The 27441-nt window shown below is 43.9% G+C and overlaps 1 protein-coding gene and 1 pseudogene across 2 annotated transcripts in view; one reads left to right on the top strand and one right to left on the bottom strand.

Annotated features, from left to right (window-relative positions):
* CIT (citron (rho-interacting, serine/threonine kinase 21)) overlaps positions 1–27441 on the top strand; it is a 217117-nt gene that overhangs the window by 149646 nt on the left and 40030 nt on the right. For both annotated transcript variants that reach the window (XM_006890418.1, XM_006890417.1), the window contains 7 exons: positions 1452–1568; positions 2466–2575; positions 3701–3875; positions 7635–7832; positions 16390–16443; positions 26099–26296; positions 27171–27364. In XM_006890418.1, coding sequence (XP_006890480.1) covers positions 1452–1568; positions 2466–2575; positions 3701–3875; positions 7635–7832; positions 16390–16443; positions 26099–26296; positions 27171–27364 — 1046 coding nt within the window. The remainder of the gene's footprint in view (positions 1–1451; positions 1569–2465; positions 2576–3700; positions 3876–7634; positions 7833–16389; positions 16444–26098; positions 26297–27170; positions 27365–27441) is intronic.
* On the bottom strand, positions 6242–6637 carry LOC102855648 (annotated as a pseudogene).

Here is a 27441-nt window from a genome sequence, read left to right as displayed (position 1 = left end):
AACCATTTCTTTTTAGTCTCCTCTGCTTTGTGTGTCCTGCTCTGGCCTCTTACAAGGCTGTTTTCATGAGAATTATGATTGTATCCTAGATCCTGTCTTTCTTGCTCATAATTTTAGATTCACGCCGTGACATCCAGGCGAGTGGGCCACTCGGCCTATTGAGCGGCTTCCTGCCTCATGACCCTGTTCTCCACCTTTTGTTCTTCTCCACCAACTCCTTTTCCTATTTTCCCCCTCATCAGTTGGTTCTAGTTTAAAGCCCTCTTTTAAGTCTCTGCTCTTTCTTTCTTCATCCTATGGACCCCTCCTTGCTAGCTGGCTCTTTTTTAGGGAAAAACTCTGAAGGCCTCCTCACAATAGACATTGTCATAGAAACAGATTCTGAGTCCCCCTCAGTGACCCTGCTGCTTTTTGCTTTATTCCCTGTTGCCCTTGATGCGGCTGATGTCCCTTGGAAGAACAGACTGGATGCTCTGTGATCAGAAACATAGGATTATAGTCAAAGGCTTGGGCAAGTTATGTCTTTTATGTTATGTTTTTTTACTTTCTTACCTCCCCCACCTCCCGCCCCACTTGCTGTTTTGGCAAATAGTAGGACTGTATGTGCCTGGTAGAACATTAGATCAAGCCAGGGGATGATGACACCATTGCAGTTTTCTTTTTTCCCCCTCTCTTGGGAACAGTAGGTGCTTACAGTAGATTTTGTAGTTCTTAAAACACATGTTTCCCTTCCCTTGGGAAAGGTTCCTCTGCTGAGTAACTTTCTCCCCCACAGCTGGACAGAGGAAGAGGGCCATTTTTTATTCCTCTTTTATGCTGTCTTTTCTGTCCATTGGCTGTCTTTTCTATTTTGTTTCTGGGCAAACCCCTCTTGCCTCAGCTGTTTTGGAGCACTGGCCTGGACGATACAGTCCTCCTCAGTCTCCAGCTTTCTTTCCCTCTGCACACAAACCCCAGGGTATCTAGAATTAATTTTGGCCAACTTAAGAGTGAGGTATGCTCTGAATCAAACTGGTGCATTGGCTGAGAAAAGGACGCTCATGGATAATATCTACAAATATGAGAACTTTATTCTCTAGATCTTTAAGGAGATTGTTTGGGGTTTGTTTGGTGGGGTTTTTTGTTAATTTTGTTCACCCTTATCCTGGAGTTCACTTCCATTTTGAACATACCTGAAGCAGGTTTTTTTGTTTTGTTTTTGGCCCCTGCTTTTATGAAATGCGTTCTTAGTTCACATCTGGCATTTGATGTTCATCTTTGGCCTCTGTAGCTCATCCTGGTTGCTAAACAGATGTCCAGTCCCTCTCCTTGCCCCCTGATGGGGACACTGACCTCCTCATGCCTCCTCCCTCCTCTCATCATCAGCAAGACCCTTCCCAAGTGTCTCTGTTCTGTCTTCCCTGTTGAGCTTTGCTCCTCAGGACATTAACCTCCTCTTTTGTTTCTCATAGGTATTGGACAGTCAGATAAAGAAGGACCTGGCTGATAAGGAGACCCTGGAAAATCTGATGCAGAGACACGAAGAGGAAGCCCATGAGAAAGGCAAAATCCTCAGTGAGCAGAAGGCGGTAGGTATAGAAAACCACGAAGCTAGATTTCCAAAGAGGGGCTTTGAAACACACCAAGAACCATGTGCCATACAAGGTGCCATTTTTTCTGGCGAGTTACTCTTCCTGTTCACCACCAGGGAGTTTGTGGATATCAGAAGTCTCTTTGAAGGGGCTTTCTCTTCTGCAGCAGTGGTGTGGGTGGTTCAGGGTGAGAATATCCTCGCATGCCCTTCTTCAAGAACTCATGCTGATCTGCCCGGAGCTGCCCAGTGGCCCTTTCCTCCCTCATCGGTCACCCTTTTGCTTGGGGATTGTCTTTCTCTCCTTTTTTGAAGCCATGTGGCCTGTGGCTTCACAGACTGATTACTCCTTAGAGTCACCTGCTGTGCTTGTTAATCTGCTTCTCTGATCACTAGGGGACTCTTCCTATCAGAATCCCTGAGGGAGAGTCTTGGGAAATTGCAGTGGAACCAGCACTCCTCGTAGTTCTTGGGATTCGAGCAGTTGGGGACACTTTGATGTGGGGAATCTAGGACAGCAGTGGCTGGGTGCGAAGGAGTAACTCGGAAAATGACAGCTTTGAGTGATGATTAAATGCAAGGTTGCTGATGGCTTATTGGGGGCTCAGGCCACGTGCATACATATTACACAGGGGGCTCTGTGGAGATCCAGATAGTCTCTTCTGTGTGTTTTTAATGGAGCCACTTAGCTAATACCATCTGTTTGAGCTGTAATTACAGGGTCTAGATGCAGATCTTTGGAGAGTTAGGACCCTCATGATGAAGACTGAGGCTTCCCCGTTACCAGTGGCCAAATTGCTTGTGTTTCAGATATGACTTTAACCCTGGTCCACATTTGTGTCCGTTCTGGTATACCTTTCTGTGCGTGAGTTTTAATAGGAACCCTGTGTTTCAGATGATCAATGCCATGGATTCCAAGATCCGATCCTTGGAGCAGAGAATTGTGGAACTTTCCGAAGCCAATAAGCTTGCAGCCAACAGCAGTCTTTTCACCCAGAGGAACATGTAAGTTTTCACATTCTAACTGGCTTCATTATTACAACCTGGTCTTTTCTCCTGGGGCATAAACTCTATTCTCCTCCTGCTAGATAGGGCGGAAGCAGATTTAATTACATCTGTACGTCTGTAGTTCAGCCTACCTCACTACCCTTATGGAATTTTGGCCTCTTCTAAGTAGTCTTAAGAATTCTTTTTTTTTTTGAGTTTAAGTGGCTTAAATTACCATCAGATTACAGAGTGTTTTGATCTCTCTAATGAGGCTATTTATAGCTTGCTTCTGGAATGCTCCAGGCCTTGTTTCCTAGACTTGCCTCCCATAATTAGTCAGAGGTGAGCTTATTTTCACCTAGTTGAGCCACTGATCTCATAGTCATTAGATGAGGCCCTAATGGGGGAGGGGGGTTGGGGTTCAGCAACCAGTATCAGATAATTTTTCTTTCCAGAAGTACTTTGATCTTCATCTTTTCCCCTCAAAGAATTACCATCTCCAGATTTTTTATTTTTTTAATTTTTTTTGTAAAAACTCCCTTGGATTTCCGCTCTTCACAGATTTTCCAGAACATTCCCATCTTAATTTAAACCACATCGGTCAGCTGGGTTTTTTTGTCTTTCACTTTGGTTCTCAATTTTGGTGCTTCTGAGGCGGCTGTTAGTGAGCTGAAGGGGCTCTTCAGAGATCTAGGAGGATAGTGCCCTTCCTCCTCGAAGCTCCTTCCCTGGGGCCCACCTTCCTAAGTTAATGAGGTTGGGTCTCTAAGCTCCTGACACCCCATGGCTATCCTCTTCTGCTCTCCTGTCTAGACTCTCCAAAGGAAAAACATCCACCAAAGGAGTGAAGTATTCCTCTCTCTGAAAACCCTGCCCCTATTCTGTATAAACTCTCCCCTTGGGTGAGGGACTCCAAGTTACTAATAGTCTGTATGGCTCTAGGTTTCCAGTGCTGGGATCGTGAGATCACATAAATGAGGCCAGATCAGTTAGCACTAACCCAGTTGTGACCATGGCCCCCTTAAACAGAACAGTTCGTCCACTCAGTTTAGGTCTATCCTCCTGATCAGATATGCTCCCTCCCCTCTAAGGAGACTATGTTTTTGTTTGGACCCCACCCCCACCCCCCACCTCCCCCACCAGGAAGGCTCAGGAAGAGATGATTTCAGAGCTCAGGCAACAGAAGTTTTACCTGGAAACACAGGCTGGGAAGTTGGAGGCCCAGAACCGCAAGCTGGAGGAGCAGCTGGAAAAAATCAGCCACCAGGACCACAGCGACAAGAACCGGCTGCTGGAGCTGGAGACCCGGCTGAGGGAGGTGAGCGGGAGGTCTCAGAGCCCAGGCCGAGCTGCTCAGATCTGAGTTAGAGCTCTGCCTCCACTTTCTGTTTCTATAAACTCATAGATGGTCCAATCTCATGTGCCTCAGTTTACTCATCTAGAAAGTGGTGACGGTAAGGGAGCTGCTCCCTGATGGGGTCTTGTGAGGGTTATTTAAGCCGGCACATCTGTTAAACGGGGACAGAGCAAGTTCCTTTTCATCGAGATGTGACACACAGAGTGTGTTTAGCACTGTGCTGGTTGCCAGCTGTGGCTCCAGCCAGTGGTGCAGGTCTCATAGCGACAAGGGGAGGTTAAGAGATCAAACCAGAGTTTAGGTTTGGATGACTGCGAGGGACGGTGGTTCCCATAATAGAAATAAGGAGGCTGGAAAGGGACAGCAGGATTTGGAGATAAAAACACTACACATCTGGTTGTGGACTTGTTGGGGCTCATAGAAGCCATTGGAATAGCATTCATACAGCTCACCAGCTGTGCAGTTTCTAAATGTGCACTGTGTGCCAGTTAGTGGGCGGGGTGTACAACTGTGGACAGGACAGACTCGGTCCATGATCTTGGGGCCCTCCGGCTAAGGGTGACTTAGAGGCACTTGCAGAAACAGAAGTCGTGCTCAGGCGAACTCCTGGGGCGTCCTGCAGACCAGGTGCTCGCTATCCATGACAGAATCCTTTCAAGAACAGCTGCTGCCTCTTAGAGGAAAGCCTGATAAGCAGCCGGAACCCTGAGGACTAAACCTTGGGAGGTGCTCATGTTGTGCAGCATTATAATGAAGCCAGCTCTCCAAGGGACAGAAAACACCCCATTATCCTCTGCCTTCCAAGGCTTCTCAAGGTGTGGACCACCCCTGCCTTCCACAGCCTGAATCAGGACTACTGCGCATATTATTGAAGCCCACCTGGGCTGGGGTGGAGGACGATTATCCCAGGTGATTCTTAACCTCAGTAGAGTTTGAGAGCTATTCTGAGCTGTCCCAAAGCCTTACGTAATTTGATCATTTCGGCTCTGGTTTTTCACTAGTGGGCAAGTTTTAACCAGGAGTATGTGCATAGCATCAGCCTTGAGGGTGTAATTCTAAACAACTAAGGTTCTGGCTTTCTTTAGTGCTTGACCAGTGACCAGTTTATACTCTCTCTTGTGAGAGTTGCTCAAACAGCTTGCGCAAACAGCTGGGTGATTTAAATGCTCCAGGTGAAGCATGCTTTTTTTTTCTGGGCTCCATACAGTCAGCCCCCCATGGTTAGAAGAATCTAAAAGTGCCTGCTTAGAGGCTCAGGGCTGTGCCTTCTCCCTGGGAGTGCTGGGGTTCAGCTTTCAGTGTGTCAAAGTAGCCTATCTCTCTTTCCCTGCATGCTGTCATCAAGGTTAAGCACTGCGGCCATGTGCCCAGCCTTGATCACCTTGTAGGACCCTGGGTTTTCTCTCTGTGGGCACTACTTCAGCAGACTGTGAGTTACAAACATGCAGGACTCCTGGGCTCCCTTTTCATTTTACAGCTTCCCAGTCTCCCTCTGTTGCGTGCTGCCACCCACCCTGGAGGCGTCAGGTATTTCAGACCAGAAGAGTTCCATCTTTGTCTGACGGCTGGCATTTTAATTAAGCCTGCAAGGCACCGTGCTCACAAGCAGAAACTGCTTAAGTTGGAAAGCCAGCCTTGCCCTTCTTAGCTGTGTGATCTTGGCTCAGCTTCTTCATCTGTCGGCAGCACAGTTTGCTTATCAGTAAAAGGGAGGTAGTAGTAATACTCTGATTATTGAGTTGTTTGAAGAGGAAATCCCTGCATTCTGCTATTATGTCATTGTCATCGTGTCTCAAGGGAGATTGTATCCATGGCTTCAGCTCCCACTGACTTGTGCAAGGTGTCCAGTTGCAGGCCCTTTCGCCTGAGTTCCTAACCCATTGCCCTCATAACCATAGACCTCTCCACGTGCACGCCACCTTGCATTTCAAGAGCAACAGAAATTCTCGTCCTCCAGCTGGCTCCAGCTCTCATGTTATCTCTGGTCGCTGTCTAATGCATGAGCCCAGGAGCTCCTTCTTCTGTTCCCTGTCCCCTCTCTATAATTAGACTGAATCTTCTTTATTCCCTAGGCTCAGTCTTTCAAATGTCTGTCTTCTCTCCACACCTATGCCTGTGGCCTTTTGTAGGAAGCCGTCTGTGACCCTCTGAAGCTGGATTGTGTCCCTGCAGACTTTTCTGCACATCTCCTCGCTCACTTCTTGGCAGTCGCTACTGGACTGAACTCTCCAAAGGCTGCAGACATCTCTTACCTGACACAGTGTCCAGTCTTTTTTTTTTAATGATGAATAGATTTATTTACGCAATAATACATATAGTCATCACTGTCAAACTTGATATGAGATGTTAAATGTTTGATCCAATTTTCCTTCCAAGATCAGGTTTTCTTTTCTATCTCTGTCAGTTTTGAAAACATAATGCCAGAAGAAGAGGGTCCCAATGCCAAACACAGCTCCCATGAGTGAGAGCTTAGGAGTGGGCCTGAAATTCAGCTGGACATTTGCTGATCTTGTGTGGGCCCAACAAGTCAAGGCAAGATCTTTAATCATCAACTGGTGGTTGGGGTAATTGAGCTGAAGTAGATACCCCTGTTTAAGCTGGGATCTTAAGGCAGCCACTCAACTTGAGCCTGCCAGGTCTCCAGAGATATGTCATATGCAGCTGGATTGAAGGGTAGCAGGTAGGGTGGCCAACCACGATGGCTTGTACTTTGGGAATGACATCTTGGCTAGTGTCCAGTCTCTTAAGATAACTTTATCGGTACTTCCTAAGTAAAGGAAGTGGACTGCCATGGTTTCCTTTACCTTCATACCTCTGGGTATCTCCTTTGGCCTGGAATTTTCTTTGTACTTCTCTTTGGTTGGTTTGTGTCTGTGAAAACCACACAGATCCAGAATTAAGGACCCTGGGGGCATAGTGAATAACATGTTATGCTCTTAACTGAAGGGTCAGTGTTTTGCATCCACCATCTGCTCCTTGGAAGAAAAATGGACTGTACCCTCTTGTAAATTTGCAGCCTTAAAGTGTGATGGAGGGCTGCTATGAGTCACAGTTGACTTGACAGCAATGAGTTGGGTCTTTGCTCTATTTCTTCTACGTTCCTACATGCCCTGACTACTGCACCTGACCACTCAAACTCATTACCGTCAAGTTGGAACCAACATATAGCTGACCCTCTAGTAGGTTTTCAGAGCCTGTAAGTCGAACAGAAAGATTACCCATCCTTCTCCCAATACTTGCCTGCAGTGTGTGGTAATGGTTGGCCTTCATTTTTCTTTTTCCAACTGTGAGATAGTCTTTCATCTCTAGATTCCTTTTTATCTTTTTTAATTTTTATATTGATGTGTTTGCAAATTTTATATAGATTGTGTTTTACACTGTTCTTCATTCATATTGGGTTTCATACACTCATTCCCATGCATTGTGTTTTATAAAATCAATCATTATTGGGGTTGCCCATCATTTCCCTGTCTTTTCAGGTGCCCACCAGATTCCTTGTTATGCATAAATTGTGAGTGAGGGCTAGTTTGTACATACAGCCTCTTATATGTTCTCACTCCTGTCGATTTACGAGAGTCACAGAAGCCACACCAATTGTATTTTTTCTTTGCCCTTCACTGGGGGCTGAGAGCCAAGGGTAAGATGCTGGTTGAGTAGCAGATCCTGGTTTGGCCCTCTTCTTTGGTGAAGGTCACCAGGGCATTTGTTTCTCTATCTCAGGTCAGCTTGGAACACGAGGAGCAAAAGCTGGAGCTGAAACGCCAGCTCACTGAGCTGCAGCTGTCCCTTCAGGAGCGTGAGTCCCAGCTCACAGCACTGCAAGCTGCCCGGGCTGCCCTGGAGAGCCAGCTTCGCCAGGCAAAGACGGAGCTGGAGGAGACGACGGCCGAGGCGGAGGAGGAGATCCAGGCACTCACGGTAGGTCTGGGCAGCGGCGCCTGCAGGTGGCTGGTGGCCTCAACTGAAATGAGCAGGGGCCCAAGGTTACATGCTCTCTCCTAGACAGTCCTCTGACACAGTGACTGCGGCCTTGGTCTCGTGTGTCAGACATTATGAGGATGGCACAGGATAGGATGGGGCTCAGTTTTGTTGTTCATGGGTTCACTATGAGTCGTACTCAACTTGATGGCACCTAACAACAACAACACACAGTCTAAGCAGAAGGAAAGAGAAAAATAACTAGAATTGTTCAGTGGGCAAAAAACTGGCTTCCATTGGCATCTCCCTCACTGGGATTAGTTTACCAGATCGACTGTAATATCTAAGATTTCCTTAGTGCCTTAAAAACCTCTACCTTTCTTTCTATGCCTTTTCCCTTCTTAGAATTGTTAACATTGTGTTTTAAGTTCATTTCAGCCAAAAGTCATTTACTTGGTCTTCAACTTAACTTTCCAGTTATTTAGCTTTTTTTTTTAAGTAACTCTGTGTCTCCGTCTTCCTACCATATTTGTATTTTCTTGGGGAGGGTCTGCCTCTTTTGTTTCTATTCTTCTTAAGAGCTGTAGATTCTGCTTCCTATCTTTTGCATGCCTCTAGTATACTCTGATTGGAGACCATACTTATGAGTAAAGATTATTTTTTTCCTAGAAAAATGCTGGGTCTCCACCTCTTTCTGGGAGATTATTCAGTTGGACAGTAGTCTCTGGATGGGAATAATTTCAAGGCTGTCACTGGGTTTAGCCTTTAAATTCTTCTGCAGCCTTGAAAATGGGACCTTGTTTAGTTGATTTTCCAGAGTTCCCTAATAAAATTCAGAAGAGCCTTACCTATAAAATACCAGCTTACCAACTTCTTGTAGGAAGTGCAACTTACATGCGTACTGGAATCCTCTGGATATTCCCCCCCCCTCCCCGGGAAGCGTACTTTGAAATCCAGTTCACCATTGGAAGGTGAGTTGGTGGACTTAAGCTCTTGAGCACGGAAAGCTAAGTGAGGTGTAATGCCAGTATCATCCAGATGGCCATTGCTAGCAGTAATGGGCTGTCCCTGCCAAGTGAACGGCACACTGCAGCCTGCTGGTCAGGGCATCCTCTCCTGCAGGCACACACAATGCAGCTGATTGGGCTTGGTGTGTTTTAAGGTGCCTGAATAGGTCCCTCATTCACTCTGATTCAGCTTGGATGCTGTCTCCACCTTCATTAGTCAGCATCCTCCGAAATTCCTCAGAATGTGGCTCCTTCCCAACATGGCCAGCCACAGCCATTGCTTGTGGTTCCTCTTGTTTAAGAAGAAAATTTTCAAAGCTACTGTCATTCTGAGAGGTTACCTCCCATTGTTGGGTTCAGGGCTCCCATTATCCCAAACAGAAAGTGTCAGTGCCAGCGTCCTAGTGCAGTGGAACCAGTCAGGGGCACAGTGGCCTCCTGTGATTCTGGGAATACAGTGTAACTCAGATATGCCAGTGCTGGTACATTCTGGATTTTCCAGGACTGAATCCAATTATTGATTGCAATGCTACCTCCCGTCATCTCAAAGAGAACACTCATGATTAAGCGATGCCACATGACTTCAATATTTGGTTTGGGGAAAAAATAGTTATCATGGCTCTTTATTTATATTCTGCCTTGTTTCAAGATAGATTGAAAGCCATTTGGAAAGATTGTAAACAATATGGTAGGATAAAATAAAAGGCAAAGAGAAGAGAAGGCTAGAAAGGAGGGAGAAAAATAAAAAATGTGCCAGAACTGAAATCAATATGTAACAGGGCATGCTGTTGTGGTGGGCTGGGGAGGGAAGGAGGCAGACAGATCGCTTTTCTTAGCTGCTAAAGAGAGACAACTAAATTTCATCCAATATTATATTTAATGCCCTGTATATGAATGTTTTCTCCAAGCTCTGAGAGGAAGAGAAGGTGCTGTCAGTAACTTAATCCACATTTAATGAGTCCTCAATAGGTGCCCAGTGTTGTGCTCCTCAGCCCTTCGTCCCAGGGGCTTGTCCTATAATCCCTCAAAGCCATGTACCTGGGAAGTACCTCGAAGGGTGAGTTTATGTTGCTGCTCCCTTCCAGTGGGGAGGGAGGGAGGGCACTAATCATGTGTCTTTTCCAGCTCCTCCCACGAGGGTATAAGATAGAGCTCTGTACCACGCTGATATTCGTGGGGGAATTAGTCCTCTAAATCCTGTCTTGCACTGGTTGCCTGGGCCGTGTCTAATGGTGGCCGGAAACCTGCAGAGCGGCAAGTCACGACTTAATTTAGTCAGATGAGATCTGCACCTCAAAACATCTCCTTTTAAAAAATGAAATCAAGAAAACTCCCTCCCCAGGTCCAGAAAGTAGGCCTCTCCCACTCTCTCAGGTGAAGAGGCGTGGAAAACAAGCTCCGTTCAAAGCCGAGCCAGAGAAGCAACTACAGTCACCAATCATGCAGGACTCCAAACCCTGGATCAATTTGTTTCCACTCAGTTCTGGGGCTGGGTGGGGGTGGGGGGTGTCTCCCTCTCTATTACGTCTCATAAACCTGTTTGAGCCAGCATGTGGTTGCTGCCTGGATTGCTCTGTGGAATTTGTTCTGAAGACTGCCTTTTCTGAGGAAAAAAGTAACAGTCACAACTCTGGTCCTCTGTCAGCATTCGAGGCCCTGGCTCATGCAGCCCAGGCATCCATCAAATTCACTCAGCTGGATCTGAAACACTCTCCCAGGTCGGTAGGCCTTGCAGCTGACCATTTATCAATAAGAGGAAATTGTTAGATGGGCTCTTACTGCTTAAGTCTTGAGAAGCACCCATGTCTGATCCTGAGAAGACAGTAGTTACCCTGTTTGCCCCCACCGCCCCCACCCCCGCCCCCACCCCACCTCTGGGACAAATAAGACACTCCCTTTGAAGAATCTTGGCAGGGGCTCTGGAAGCAGTTCTTAACCTTCTGCACTTTCCCTTTCCATCGTCGTGGTGTGTGCCTTAAAATTCACTGGCACTAAAAAGCTGAGCTTGAGTCAAAACAGAAGTGATTTTGACAGCAGAGGCCATTTGAAACAAAGAACCATCCATTTAAGTGACTTCGGGGAGAATGTTCAGCCAGGACTCTACATTTAAACTCCCTGTGATCCCTTTAGAAGGATCCAAGGAAGAGGATCTGAGTGGCCGCCTTTATAGGATGTGGATGTGATGTCCTGTGTGCATTCCTGATGGGAAGCCTGGTGGAGGCACGGCATGGGCTCCTTGTACACCAGCAAGGCCTCACACCCGAGTTCTGTCTCCGTCCTCGTGTTCTTTTCCTGATTAAGTCAAGTGACTCGAGTGAAATAATGGAGAGTCAAAAACTAAAGGCACAAATGAAAGGATCTCATCTTCCAGCAGCTTGATTCTGGAATCTCAGTCATCATTGTCTTACCTGATAAGATCATTATTCAGTGTATGCCCTCATATGTTTGCATAACTATCAAGTCTGTGTTTTTAATTAGCATGCCTTCAGCATGATCGCCAGGATGCAAGATTAGGGCATGGAAGGGAACAGTCCTGTATGATGCTGCCTCCCCATGGTTGGGAGCCAGGGGTCCTGGGAGAAATCTTGACCACAGAGCCCAGAGCTGCTCAGACAGCTAAGCATTGCTTGCCTCTCTTCACCTCTACTGACAGTTCCTATCATCAGACCACTGTCTTCTTGCTTCCTCTTGTGGCTTTTTCTAACATTCGTGAAGGCATAAATACTCCAAAAAGAGATTGATCTTCAGCAGATTCAGCTGGAGCCAGCACGTCCCACCTTGTTTCCATCTACTCCCTCAGTTGGTGGTTCTCAAAGTGGGGTCCACACGCTCTCGGGGTTCTCCATGGTTGGCTCTAAGATGTCATTTGTGGTTTCCTAGTGTCCTGATATTTTCTCCAATGATGCCAAAAGGAATATTTTTATTTAAAAGAAATAAAAATGCATGCATTTATTTTTAAAATAGCTCCATTTTCAATTTCTAAATATAAGGAATATGCAACTAAAACCCCACTACCATTAATGAGCCTTCTAGGACATGGTCAGACTACCCCACAGGGTTTCCGTCTTTATGGAAGCAGCCATACTGCCACGTCTCTGTCTCGTGGAGTAGTTGGTGCATTCAGACTCCCCGCTTTTCAGCTAGAAGCTGAGGGGTTTAATCACTCAGTCGTTTTTAATCACCCTATACTCTACCTCATACTCATATTCATTGTTATGAGGCTCCACCTCATAGCTGACTTTCCAGAGAGTTTTCAAAAGGCTGTAAATTGTATGGAAGGAGGTTACCTGTTTCCCTGCGCCATCCCCTCCACTTCCCCCCCTTGAGCCACTGGTAGATTTGAACCAGCAGAGAGGCACAGCACAGCCTTGGGGTTAGCGGTGTGACTGTCTACAGCCTACACCTCTAGAACTTCCTGTAAACTCACCTTATAGTTAGATGGCTAAAACTCCGAGTCACAGAGGCTCATTAGCATCGTCAGTAATTTTGAGGTGTATAAATATTTACATTGCAATCAATATCTACAATTCATTTCTTCATTTAATACTCTAATATTAAGAGACTCCAAAGCTAGTCTTCTATATTTTACTGCCCTTGTCTATAGTATGAAGGAACCCTGGTGTCTCAGTGTGGGACTGTTTGAGCTGCTCCCTTAAAGTTTAACTGTTTGGCTCCACTAGCCACTCCATATATGTAGCCTCCTTCCATCAAGATTTACAGCCTCAGAGACCCAATGAAGGGGTGCTATGAGTTGGAATCGACTCACTGACTGTAGGTTTTATATGTACGTTAAGGAGATGTGGTGGAATAGGGAGGACAGTGCCCTGCTGCTGATTGAAAGTGGTTTCAACTCACCAGCTGCCTTGTGGGAAAAGAAAAAGATTATACATGGCATTCTGGTCCTCTAAAGATTTCAGCCTTACAAACTCTATTAGGGAGTTCTACTCTACCCTATATGCTTGTTATTTTAGGTTTTCTATCTTTGACTTTTTTCTTATATCTATTTGTTTTTCCATTTATTTCAAAAAGTATTTTTGTTTACTATTTTCTATCAGTTCAATTAACTGTTAAATGCATACTGCACTTCTAGCAGTCAAAACAGAATCAGTTTTGCGTTTCGTGTTTATATTTCACGTTAAATACTAAAACAGTGGATCACTACATTCAAATTGATATGTCACAATAATACCAGGGACCCATACTGGCTCATTTTCATAGAAATAATATCATGTTACTGATTGACATTTCAGACTTAAGTGGGGAAGTTGAACAGGACCCTCTCATTTCTTACCATACAGGTTGGTTGGTGACACATCTTCTCAAGCTTTCCTATGTCTGAAAAGGGCTTTATTTCACCTTCATTTTCTAAATGATATTTTTGCTGGGTATAGAATTCTAGGTTTCTTTTTTTATTTCAGTACTTTAAAAATGTAGTTCAGCTTTCTTATTGCTTGAATTTTTTGTTTTTAGGAGAATTCGGCTATATTTCATTTATGCTATTAATAAGCAGTGGAGCATTATCAGGAAATGAAAACAGACATCCTTTCCCCAAGTACCATCACTCTGAAGGTGTTCACTTCAATTTCAGCAAATTCTATCTTTCAGAGATGCCACAAAAACACTCATTTAGACGCAGTGTGCAGGGTATAACCAGCAGGTCAAACTAGGTCTACTACTTCCCCCCTTTTTTAAAAAAAAAGATAAGATTGTATTGGAAACTAGCCATTTGTGTATTGTTTAGTTATTGCCTATGGCTGCTTTAGGGCTATGAGATCAAGGCTAAGTATTGGCGACAGAGTCTAGCTCATAAACCTCAAAATATTTGCCATGTGTCCCTTTAAAGAAGGGCCCCTGATGTAGTATTTATTAATACAAAGGCTTTATTTTTCTGCTAGGGAGAATTTTTGCCCTTTATCTTTGGTGATCTTGGAATACTCTTGAAGAGCTTAGTTGGTCTTTGGTGCGAGGCCACAAAGAAGGGCTGCTCCTTTGTCCTTGATGACATTTCAACAGCAGTACAGATAGCTACATCTCAACTTTGAACAAATTGGCCTCTTAACACCGTTACACAAATTCTTACTGGGCAAAAAGCAAATTGATCATTGAGATAAAATTATTTCCTGTGAAATGAGGCCATGAAAATAGGATCTAATTATTTGAGAAGTTGATTCTAAATTTCACTGTTTTGTTTCTTAATCTGTCTTGTCCGTTACTCTGTGCAACGATTCAGTTCTAGTTTGTCTTACCAGTTTTCCAGCTCTCTGCATTCCTTTTTGTAGATCCAGGTTTCTACCTATCATTTTACTTCTGTCGGAGGACCCTCTCATTTCTTACCATACAGGTTGGTTGGTGACACATCTTCTCAAGCTTTCCTATGTCTGAAAAGGGCTTTATTTCACCTTCATTTTCTAAATGATATTTTTGCTGGGTATAGATTTCGAGGTTTCTTTTTTTATTTCAGTACTTTAAAAATGTAGTTCAGCTTTCTTATTGCTTGAATTTTTTGTTTTTAGGAGAATTCGGCTATATTTCTTACTGTTTCTCCATTATTTCTTGTCCTCTGATTTTAAAATTATTCTCTTTCTTAGTGGTTTTAGTCTACTTGATTGTGATATCTGTTGGTTTACTTTTCTTTCTGTTTCTTGTGGTTTGTTTTAAAAATAGAAATCAGATGGTGCCACTCCTTTCTTAAAATCCTTAGCTGGCTTCCATTGCATTTTGAATGAGACTCAAATTCTTCACTATCTCTATAAGATTCTTGGTCTCTGCCTGCCTCCTCTATAATCATGGACCACTTTTTTCATCTCTTGCTGTAGCCTGCTTAAGAGGTTTTTCAGAAATCATTTGGCTCACAACCCACAGAATTTATTTTACTTTTTTCACTGTAGAACAGGGGAGAGAGTATATACTAGATTGCACTGATAGCACAGGTTCTGAAATTGTGATGTCAGTGACATATCATCATTTAATGAATAGCACTCCTCTCCCCACCCGGGCATTACGTAAAATAATGACAAGTTCTAAACTAGATAACACCTTAACTTTGATGAACAGTAGAATCTGAGACAATAGTTTTCCTTCAACAGTGTTTTGCTTCTACTACCCAAGGAGCTCTAGTGGCCTAGTGGTAAGAAGCTGCACTGCCATCCCAAAGGCACGTGGTTTGAGTCCACCAGCTGCTTCACAAGAGAAGGATGGGCAGTCTCTTCCTGTGTAATTTATTCCGAGAGCTCGCTTTAGGGTCAGCTCAGGATTGGTTCCAACTTGAATGTGTACCACCACCATCACAAGCCAAAGAGCATTTTACGTCTTCTATTCTGTCCTATTTATCCCATTTCATTGGCTCAAACAAGCAAAATTTCTTGTTTGTCATGGCTTACTATGAAGATCCAGCCAAAAATTTGAAAACCTCTGCTGTCACCACAGTGTTCTCATTTCCTTCCTCCAGTGGACCAAACCCCTTTGGTCCTCGAGGTTTTGTGAATGCTGTTCACTCCGTCCTTTCCTGTCCTTGCACGAGTGTTGCTCATCATCCGACAGGCTTCAGAGCCATTTTCCTGGCCACATCATGTCTGCCCTCTTAATCTTTTTTTCCTGGGTCCTCTTTCCTCGTAGCATTTCTCAGCATTTGTAGTCATGAGCTTGCTTATTTTTCGCATCCCCTCATAAGAATGGAGCTGGGCCCTCTATTCTGTTACCCTGGCACAGCATCCAGCGTATAGTATCACAGAAAATATTTGTCAACTAAATGGATCCTGCTGTTTCTAGGGCAGTTCTGCCTTGGCGAAGGCCTGCATATTTGCTTCAGGGTCAAATGTGTATTCTGAATTTCAGCAGCTTTTGGTTTAAAAGAAAAAAAAGACTCACTTTGTCCTGTTTATGTATCCATGTATGCTTGCGTGTACGCATGTCTGTCTGTCTGTCTGTGTTGGGGAATAAATTGGGAAAGGTCGGTTGAACAGAAAGAAAAAAGACTTTTGCTTCTTTTCAGAATGAGAAGCGAGATGAATAAAGAAGCAGAAACACTTCACCTTTTGTTGTTGTGTGTTTTTATTTTCTCCTGTCATTAATTTTCTCCTTGTCATTGTGTGGTGCTATGAAATCATTTCCAACTGAGAGCAACCCCACGTGGCCAACTAGAACTGCCCCACCAGGTTTCCTTGGCTGTAATCTTCATAGGAGCAAATTGCTACACCTTTTTTCCCCCTTTAGCCACTAGGTGTTTTGAACCATTAACCTTTTACTTAACAGCTGAGAACATAACGCTTGTGCCCCAGACTTCTTCCATTAGTCCCTATGTGTTTCATAAATGTGAAATATATTTGTACAAGGTATGTATGTGCAGTCTAAATAGTTAACACTGTATCGTGTGTTTTTGTAATTGTACTGGGGGATGACTTGATTAATTAGTTCTTTGGAAAACAGATGTCGAAGCTGCTACAAAAGCTCTCTGCTTTTTGAGCAAATTGCTGTTCTCTGTACTTGACCCATAGCATGTAGGATTGTCTTCTACCCGATGGAAAATTTATAATCAACTTCTTACCTTTTAGGCACATAGAGATGAAATCCAGCGCAAATTTGATGCTCTCCGTAACAGCTGTACTGTGAGTATGAACCAAAAGTGATGAAAATGATATGAAACTAAAGCCATGAAGGAGGCGGGGACTTCTCTTCCTCGGCTTGGCCATTGCTTTTTTTGGCCTGAAGCTGTTAATGTGGTCAAACGGATTTGGACTTCATGAGCCCTAGCTAACCTTGCAGCTCTGGTGGCCTAGTGGCAAGAAGCTGCGCTGCAATGCTGAAGGCACGCAGTTTGAATCCACCAGCTGCTCCACAAGAGAAGGATGGACAGTCTCCTCCTGTGCAATTAACTGTCTCTGAAAACCTTCTGGAGGTTCAGTTATGGGTCATTTCTGACTCAGTGATACACAGCAACAACAGATAGATAACCTTAGTTTTTTAGGTTTCTGCCAGTTTTTAAAAACCAAAGTCATTCTTCTTGTCTGGGGGAGGAGGACAGTTGGAATGGTCAAAATAATTTGTTGTACAGAACCACGGCAGCTCCCTGCTCCTGGCCCAGTGTAAACCCTTCCCAGCTGGCCTGAGCTCGGGGTGGACTCCACAGGCCCAAACCCAGCCAGCTCTATCTTCCCCTGCAGGCAAGAAGTTTTAACTTATTGACATGCACATTCAGTGTCTAGGACTCTTTGGGAAATGGTGTTTATTTTGAGAAAAGTAAATTCTATGAACATCTTTAATGGGTTATCTATCTAATAGGACAGGTCCCCTGGAAACTCCATCCATTTTTTTACTTTACCAGACAAGAGAAGATTGAAATAGGCCCCTAATCAGGAAGACGATGGTGTTCTCTGCAGTTGTGGACCTAACTTCCTTCTTATGACCTTCTCACTTCCTCCTGTACCTCTCTGCTATTATTTTTCCCTGTCCCAGATACAGGTCTTCTTTTTCTTTTTTTTTTTTTAGGTCTTCTTTTTCTTGTAATGAATTCTTTATCATCTCTTTAGTGTTCTCCGCATGGAGACATTACATTCTGCCAGTATATGCTTTTATTCCTCCTTAATTTAGGTGTAACATATATAGCATGTATGATTGTTTTCTACCCCAAGAAAAACTTAGAGCAAAGTAAGTGCATGAAGTGCCTTAATCTTAAGTGACCAGCATGATGAAATTTTTACATGCATAGAAAATCCCAAACTAGACCAAGAAAATAGGCTGTTTTTACTGCTAGGAAGGTGGCTTGCTTGTGTCTGCTTCTTATCAGCATCTCCCTGCAGTGGGCTGTACCTGTTCTGGGCTCTCTCCCTCTGGGTTACTCCTCTCATTGTCGTGGAGTTGGTTCTGACCCTCAGTTTCAGAGACTAAACTGCAGGAGAGGAGACAGTCCATCTTCCCCCATGGAGCCCCTGGTGGCTTCGAGGTGCCAGAGAAATGCAGCCTTTGCGTTAGGCAGTGTTTCTCACGGAGGACTTTCCTGTTCTTTAACAGCATACAAACGGGATAATAGAGCATATACCCTTCTGGGTGTGCATTTTTCATTGAACATAGTGTCTGTGGAGTTTATACATGTTGTTATATCTGTCAGTAATTTGGCTTGTTTTTGTTTTTTTTCCTCATTCTGTGGAATATTCCGATGTGCGAACGGACCAGCATCTGTTTATCCATTCTCCTGTTGGTGGACCTTTGGTTTGTTTCCATGTGGGGTTAATAGGTATAAAGCTGTAAGGAAACATTCATGCATCTCGTACCAATCTCCTACACGTCGCTAGCACTTCTGATGAGTGTGTACCCAAGATCGGAGTTACTAGTTAGGAGTTATGCCTGAGTCTGGATCTCATAGGCACATGACTTGTTTCTGGTCTCTAGTGTCTGACGTCCATGCCTGGATCAGGGAGGGCGGGCCCGCCTTATCTCCTCTGTTCTCACCTCTTCCTTGAGGAGTTGGTGGATTCCATTCCTGGACTCTTCCGCTCTAGTTATTTTCTCTCTTATTGTCTTGGTTTCTAATTTTAAACATGAAATTTATGCTGGTATCATGTACATGCTCCCAAGCAACAGCTGGGTCAGGTGCAGGTACCTTTGTGGCTGAGTTGTTTTGTTACTGTTTCTTCTAGGATATCTCCAGATGTCCTACCTCAGTAGTCTCATCTCATTTGCCTGAAGTTTTCTTTTCTCCTTTTTTTAGTCCTTTGGCATAAGATAAAATTCATGCTGAGTTCATGAATTTTGACACCTACATGCACACCTAGGACACTCCCAAAACAATGAACAAGACCATCTATCACTCCTAAAATTTCCTGGTGCTGCTTTGTAATCCCACTCCCTCCACTTTTTACATTACTAGATATCTTTTACTTTTTAATGGACTGAACAACTCTGTGGAGTCCTTGGTTAAAATGGCTAGGCATTTAACTGAAAAGTTGGCAGTTCAAACCCAACAAGAGGTGCCTCAGATGACAAGCCTGATGATCTGCTTCCAAAAGGTCCCGGCCTTGAAGCTCCGAGGAAGTTGTTCTCTGCACACATGGGGCCGTTGTGGTTGGAATCGAGTAGGTGGTAATAACATCACCACTCCCACCATGATGTGGAACCAGTTCGGTTACTTTCTTAACACATGTAGCTTATACTCACCTACCCTTTGAATCTGCTTTTTCTGGAACTGTGGATTTTAATCCCTGCTTTTCCTACTCCTGCCAATCTGTGGAGAAGGCTCTGAGGGCCTTCTCAAGAGGGAAGGTGGATAGTCACCCAGATTTCAGTTAGAGCAGCTGGCTGGCTTAGCAATCCAGTCATCTGAAGAGTCTAGCTGGCCTAGTGTGCATTCCATATTGGCCTCTTGTTAACCTCGGTGAGGTTATTCTCCTAAGCTTCTGTTTCTTTATCTGTAAAATGGGAATGCTGTGGTATATCCTCAATTTCCATTTTGGTTAATGATAGAATTTATCATTAACTTGATAACTGCTCTTTGGAACCCAGGGCCAGAGAAGGAAGATGACTTACTAGTTTTCAAATACAGTAAAATTTTAGCAATAATCCCTGCCTCATATAGTTGCTGTGAGACTTAAATGAGACAGTATTTTATAGTGCTGCTGTAACAAGGTTAACTTGTGTTGGAACACACAGACATTTGTTCTTTTACAATTTCTTACGTCCCATCAAATGGACTGTGATCCATAGTGGCCCTCTGAACAACTGCTCTGAACCTGGCCCTATCCTGTGCCATCCTGACTATCTCCAATGCACCTGAGCCCATTGTTACAGTCACTCTGTCGATCTGTCTTGAGAGAGTGTTCCTTTCCTACGCTGCCCCTCTGCTTTCCCAAGCATGATGTCCTTCTCCAAGAACTGGCCCCTCCTAACAGCATGTCTAAGGTACGTGAGCTGACGCTTCATCATCCTTGCTCCCACGGAGCACCCTGGGCACACTTTGTCTAAGACATGTTTGTTCTTGTTGCAGTACTTGGGGTATATGGTTCTCTTCTCCAGCACAACTCAAGAGTTTCTTCTCTCATCCTTAGTCATTGTCCAACTTGAGATGTGTAGCAAGTAATTAAAAAGACTGTGTCTTGGATCAGGCACACCTTAGTCTTTAAACTGACAGCCTTGCACTTCAGCACTTTGGAGAGGTCCTAGACAGCAGATTTTTCCAGTACAATAGGTCTTTTTATTTCTTCACTGCTGGTACCAAGGTTTCACTTCAAATACCATAAATCTTCCACTTACAGTTTAGGAGGCTGGAAGTCAAAAATCAGGGTGCCAGCTTTAGGAAGGGCCGGTCTCTGTCAGTTCTAAAAAACTGGCTTTGTTTCCTTCAGCATTTTTACGCCCATGATCCTTGTTACAACCTTCCCCTGTGCCAGGGAGCTTCCTTTTACAGAGGACCTGAGGATATCTCCCTCTTGCCCCACCCCCTCACAGATTGCCTTCCTCCCCTTTGATTTCTAGTGATGTTAAAGGTATTGCAGGTCACACCCTGGGGAAATTCCCCTCACCTTGGATAGGTAGGGATTAAGGAGTGTTGCATTCCATGGTTACTTCTTTTGTACCTAATTGCTTTATCAGTTCATGGGGAATCATTATGTAGCTTCCACATTATATCATTATGGACATGTATTTTAGACTTCTCAAATTCGTTGCTGTGAAATGGGAACCGAGTCATAACTGATTGTCCATTGGGTTTTCGAGGCCGTCTCTGTCGTGAGAGGGGTAAGGATAGCCTGTTCCTCTTCTGTGGAGCTGCAGGTGGATTCGAACCACTCGAGAGGATCTGTTTTGCTTTAGGTCACGAGAGCGCCCTATTTGTATTTGTTGATGACCATTGAGTTGGAACAGACTCATAGCTGACCTTCGAGTGAGTTTTCAGAGGCAGTAAATTGCATGAGATTAGATTCTCCATCTTCCTCCCGAGGAGCAGATGGTGGGTTCAACCCACCTACCTTTGAGTCAGCATCTCGACTCTACCACTAATCAGTGATACTCAAGTTTTGGCTTTTGCAGGTACCCTGTACACCTCCTCTTCACTCAGCAGTCAGGACCCGGTCATTGTATGAAAATCAGCATCTGTGAAAATGGAAGATGACCACATCAAATCCCAAAGTGGAGGGAGACTCATTACATCACTGCTAAGTTATATAATCACATAACTTCAAATTCTACCATAATTCCCCGATCTGATTGTTACATAACTGCCAAGTTCCACAGTTACATAACTGCCAAAACATTGAGAATTGTGACCCAATCAGGCTGACACATAACCTCAAATCATTACAGCCAGGAACCAGGCCGACATGTAACCTAAAATCAATACAGCTAGCACTCTGTAATGCTCTGTACCTCAGCTCTGGTATCCATTACTGCCAGACGTATGTCATTAATGTACAAAACAATGTGTAGTAGCTTTTTTTTTTTTTTAAGAATTGTGTTGATGTGAAGCGTCAGATATTAAGATAGTTGATAATATGAAGAATATTTCTTTGACATATTTGTCTGAAAAACTACAGCAGCTTCAAAAAGTTTGACAAACGCTGCTTGTGAAAACAGAAATAGCTGGTGCCAGGGATGCTCTTGTAAGTTCAAGGGCTGCTTTAAAGACAGTGAGGGAGCCTTTGAGGGACGCTCTCGTCTTTTCAGGTCTGCTCCTAGTCACCTCTGCTGGGAAGAGCCCCCTTCAGTTCTGGTGGGCACCCCTATAATAACCCACCTGCGAGGAGCAGCTTGGAGAAGCCTCAGGAAGAGCTTCAAGCTCAGACCGTTTCTGTATTTTGAAGAGAATTTTTCAAAAGCGATTCAATTCAATCTGGCACCTACAACCCTACCTAAGTCTGCTTTGGAGGGGAGTTGGTGGGCAAACATATGACACAGTTTTAATTATGAATCAATCTGTCAGCTATAAGATTAAAAATAAATAATATGCAAATAGCCGCCTTCAAGAAAGAGCAGAAATTAAAATAGGGCTTCAGTCGTGCGTCTCTGCAGCCTGGAGCTCATAATTTGACTGGTTGCGAACCCCAGCATGCCACTGGATGCCCACCTGGTAACGTCTGCTCTGCTGGCCCCCCTTGAGGTGTAAGAGGTTAACACCTACTTCTTACAACCATCAGGTTTGTGTGCCAGAGTTGAGGAGGCAGCAGATAACCCCAAAACCAAACAGAGATTTTTTTTATTTTTTTCTTTCACAGAGTAGGGTTTTTTTTAAATCTCTTTTTTTCTTCAAACCCCTCCAAGATCTCTTACCTCTCAGAGCAGCCTGTAAAGAACGCTGGCTCCCAGCATTATCAAAGTTATCACACTCGTCTTTTTTCCCCATCTAAGAACAAAATCAGCTTTTTCAGTTTATCTTTTTTTTGTTGTTCTCTTTCCATGGACAGAAAGATTAGCTGACTTAGAACATAGCAAGCCATCAGGGTGGAGAAAATAGCAATGTGACCTTAGAGTAGAACTAAGTAGTCCCCTTGCCTGTTGTTGTTGTATACTGTTGACTAGGAGCTGACCCTCTTTCAAGAGACAGTACATTGCAAGGGAGGAGGCTGTCCTCTTTTCTCTCTAGGAGCAGCTGGTAGATTGGAACCAAGTACCTTTGGCTTGGCAGTGCAACTCCTTACTTATTGCTAAGCCTTAACTTACTTTATTCAAAACCGAGAAGCATTATCCTGAATGGTCGTTCCCTCCATCATTAGCAGTTCCAGGGACCTGAAAGAAACACTGATTAAACATTTCTTCTCCTATAGTAGAGTTGTTGTGAGTCAGAGTGTAGATTCTGAAGCCAGAGTTCTTAAACCACATTCAAACCATGCTTGGTTTTTCAGTGGCAATATGAGCTTGTGAAGAAAGCTACTTAGCCTGTCTGTTGCCCCAATTTCCCCCATCTATCTAATTGGAAGACTTTTCCAAAGACTGATGATTAAGATTGCTATATAACTTATTACCTATTTTTAAACCACACAGTCATTAATTTACTGCCTGTGTCTCAAATCAAGTCTACTATCTGTAAACTCAGTAATATATGTGTGGGTGGATGGGACTAGTCTAGCACTTAGCACCACAATACCAGAAAGTAAAATAAATCAGAACAGAAAAACCAGATCACAAATCAAATGTAGCATGGCTGGAGGAGACGGAAGACTAAACAAACAGTTAAAGGGGTTGTGTTTGTGGGACGCATCCATGCAGGGATGGAAAGCATTTTGTCAGATGGTCAAAATAGAGGCAGTGAGCAAATATAGAATCAGCAATCACAACCTGGAAATAGAAAGCAGAAGTGTCAGGCCCCCTGGAGGCCTGATACCAGGGAGATCAGGGGACACGGCCTATTCCATGGGGCACATCCTCACCGATGTTAGAAGAAATCACTTTAGGCCTACTGATTATTTAGGGGTGTGCAAAAGGAGCAGATGGAAAATGAAGAAGGAGGTGTCTGACTTCCACCCGCTTCATAAAGGGGAACTTTCCCCATCAGTAATATCAGTGGCAAGAGATAGATGCTACATCAGACACAACACCCCATGTGATCCTACACTTATTTCCACCCAATCACTGGGTTAGATATTTGTTGTTGATTTGTAGACTTTACTTAAATTTGTGCTACCAAGGATGGGATTTATTAGGAAAATTGAGGAGGGGGAAAAGCAAAGAATATCTCACCATACAAATCCAGTTTTAGTCCAGCAATCTCAAGCCAAACACAGTTCTTAGTAAAAGTTGTAGTTTCAGATCAGCAGTCATATCCAAATTATCCAACAAAGTTTGCCTCACAGCAGTTATAAGTCAGGTTCTTCTTTCTTCTTTTGTCCTCCAGCAAGAACAGCAAAACCTTTAATAGTGGCCTTTATCTTAGAGCTCCTCTGGTTACACCTTGCCACAGTTTCTTCATAGCTGTGCCACAGTCTTTTCCATCACCATCACCAGGGTCTCGCTCCAATCTCTCTCAAGTCTTGTCCAGTGTGGAAAGCACTTTCTCTCTTATCCCAGTCCCCCAGCTCTTAATGATTTCCAAGACTATATGTCTACAGTTCAGGTAGCTGGATACAAGAGGTGGCTAACGTAATGACTAGAAAAGCCAACTTCAAAGCTAACACCAGAGTGTTCTTATTCATCTCTTCATGATCTAATTTTAGGAGAGCTGACAGAAAGAGGCTAATAATAAATTGTGCTTTGTTTGGTTTGGTTTCATGAATCAGAGAAAAGAAGGTGGTATCCCCAAAATATTAAACTCTATCTTGGACTGACAGTCCCCCCCAACAAATGTATATTATTTTGCAATAGATTTTTTTTTACTCAGTCTCTTTGTTCCTGGTGTCTCATTGTAAACTTTAGAATGAAATGTCATTGAGACCACTGATTTTTTTTTTTAAATTATTGAATATGCTTTATTTAGAACGCACATTTTGGTGAAAGCAGATTGACGCTCACTTGGCATCAGCCAGAGCTGAGACTACTGATTTTTATTCCTTGTGTTTTATGTGCTATGTTAAGGTGGAACAGTATGCAATTTTAAAAATGAAGGACGGATCAGGTAGTATTTATCCCTGTGTAATCCAGAAGGGTTGAAAATGGCCTATTTGTGGAGTTCATGGAGCTGGATTCTGGCAAATGTGGGAGCCGAGTCTGTTTTATAGCGTATCTATAAATCACGTCTAGATCTGGTTGCCTCAGTCCTGTTTCTCTTTGGGAAAGACAAGACAGTTGTTAGATGGAGATTTTCATTGTCTAGGATGGAAAACTACCATAAGGAATAGATTTGCAGATCACAAATAGAAGAGAGACCACTTGGACAAGCCATTTACCCATTATTTCCAGTTTTGAAAGATTTAACTGTGACACAGAAAGGTGATACAGGAATGCTTTGAGGCCTGACTGCCTGTAGAATGACAAACTTGGAAATTTTTTTTCTGTTATTCCCCTAATAAAGACTCTTGGCTAAGAGCTTGGCCAGATAACCTTTATTCATCCTCTTGTAGCTGACACCTTACTTCAAACCAGTACGCGGGAAATGAACATGACTTTTGACATTAAACAAATAAATTACTCCCTCACTTACTACATTAAAAGGGTTTTAGCTCCGTTAACAAAATGAAAGTCGGGGCTTTCTGAGTCACAGTGAGCAAATGTACTTAACTGATGCTCTTTAATTCCGTGTGCCTGTATTTTAAAATAGATTATCAAAGGGAGTTAAAAGTGGGGATTAGTTGTGGAAACAATGGCAACATTTTATAAACCAAGTCTCCTCTAGATTTAGAAATTGGAGACAATTAATAATCGTAGGCTTAAAAAGCATTTCCTTTTAATTTACTTCTGGGTGGTTTTTTTGGGGTTTGTTTTTTTTTTTGTTCTTACATAAAATTTAATTTACTGCCTGTGTGCCTCATTCCAACTATTATTAGAAAATTGCCCTTAAGCTTATGAAGTATTATATATAAAAGCTCTGTACGCGTTGATACTGAACCGCTGCAAAGAGAATGGGGAAGCTGGATGCACTGAAATTGGAGTCATTCTACCATTGAACAGGGAAATAATTTAACAAAACCAGATTAAATCTCTCTTGGTAAAACGACAATTTCGCATACGTGCCTTCCCATTTTCTGATAACTGTGTAGTCAAATGGTTAAAGTGATGCTAAAGTACAGTATTATAGTCTCAGGATTGTTGGGAGCTTCCTTAAAGTTTTTCTTTGCCTACATTGCATGAAATGAAATTCATTGCCCTTGATTTTATTAGAATAGCTCTCCGTGTCCTTCTCTGTCAGCCTCCCTTGATAAGAAGTTGATTTTGCTTTCTAAGTCTGCACCACTACCCCATCACAATGCTCTATGGTTGATGCCGTGGGCATTTTTAGCTTAATTAGCTGATTGTGATGCCAGCATCTTTATTATGCCTCTTGCCTCAATTTGCATTTTCCACATTAGGTTTGTTCCTTCCTTTGATCTCATTGGAAGTTGCCCCTTCAGTGACAGCAGTCACTTTTATTTTATTTGCATTTGCTGTGTTTTTTTTAATGACTCTTGAGTTAGAAACTAAGAGATTTCCCCCCCCCCAGCACTGTTTGTGGGGTTTTGTGTGTTCACGCACACTAAGTGGGTAAAACTGAGCTTGACTTTGGCTCTCAGGAATGGATATGAAGCCCCCCCTCAAGCCATCCTCTGATTACCAGAGCCGCTCAAGTTAAAAACTTGCCAGCTCTTGAATTAACTTTTTATTTACTGGCAACTTCCTTGGTTGTGTCACCAAGTCCCATTCCTCTTTCAGGTGATCACAGACCTGGAGGAACAGCTGAATCAGCTGACAGAGGACAATGCCGAGCTCAACAACCAAAACTTCTACCTGTCCAAACAGTTGGACGAGGCTTCTGGCGCCAACGATGAGATCGTCCAGCTGCGCAGTGAAGTGGACCACCTCCGCCGTGAGATCACCGAGCGGGAGATGCAGCTCACCAGTCAGAAGCAAGTAAGGAGGGCAAGTGATGCTGGGACCTCGCCAGGCCACTTCCGGTCCCTTCAGATTGTGGCAAGAGTGCCTGGTATGTGATGCTGGGTAGTTAACTTGCTCTGCTACTAACCAAATGGTTAGTTACCCAGAGGCATCAGGAAGAAAAGCCTGGTGATCACGTGAAAAAAATCAACCATTGAAAGCCTGTGGAGTGCAGCTCTACTCTGACACACTTGGGGTCACCAAGAGTCAGTGGTGACTTGATGGCACCTGGTGTCTCCCCAGCAAGGATTCCCACAGTGGGCCAGCGCAGGAATCTCTTTTCTACATTCATTTGTGTGTTTCATGGGCTTTGAGGTTTTAAAAATGGCTTTTTTAAAGTACTCACTCCTTCTTAAGTTACCTTTTGGCATTGATTTTAAATTTGGAAAACGATGAGTAACATAGGGAGCTCTGGTGGCTTAGGGGTAAGGAGCTGTGCTGGCAACCCAAAAGTATATGATTTGAATCCCCCACCTGCTCTGTGGGAGAAAGATGGACAGTCTCCTCCCGAGCAGCTTACTGCCTCTGAAAACCTGCTGGAGAGTCGGCTATGAGTCACTTCCGACTTGACGGTGCACAACAACAATGATAAAGAGAATGTTTTGGGAACACATTTTGGTCACTTTAATTTTTAAATCAGGTCTTCGCCCCTTTGCCCTTGCCCTGGGTTCTTCCCAGACACGAGCCACCACTCAGTTATTTTCCAGCTGCTGCAGGTTGTAGAGAACAGAGGTAAATGTTCAGACCGTAGTTGGGATCTTGTGTTTTTCTGAAACTCTTCTGGCAAAAGCATGGCACCCAGGAAATCCTCGTTCACTACGAGGCACAACTCAGTGGTACTGATTTGCAGACGATGGAGGCCCTGAAGACCACGTGCACGATGTTGGAGGAGCAGGTCATGGACCTGGAGGCCCTGAACGACGAGCTGCTGGAGAAGGAGCGCCAGTGGGAGGCGTGGAGGAGTGTCCTGGGCGACGAGAAGTCCCAGTTTGAGTGTCGTGTGCGCGAGCTCCAGAGGATGCTGGACACTGAGAAGCAGAGCAGGTGGGGCTTTGGGTCTGCAGGAAGCCAGTGGGGGGGGCCTGCGGCGGGTCCTCCCGACAGCAGGGGGAGCCCTCTCC

Source organism: Elephantulus edwardii, unplaced genomic scaffold, assembly GCF_000299155.1.
Source record: "Elephantulus edwardii isolate Elephantulus edwardi_28Jun2011 unplaced genomic scaffold, EleEdw1.0 scaffold00089, whole genome shotgun sequence".
Taxonomy (NCBI): Eukaryota; Metazoa; Chordata; class Mammalia; order Macroscelidea; family Macroscelididae; genus Elephantulus; species Elephantulus edwardii.
The sequence above is the reverse complement of the archived record's forward strand: the minus strand, read 5'-3'. Positions and strand labels throughout refer to the sequence as shown.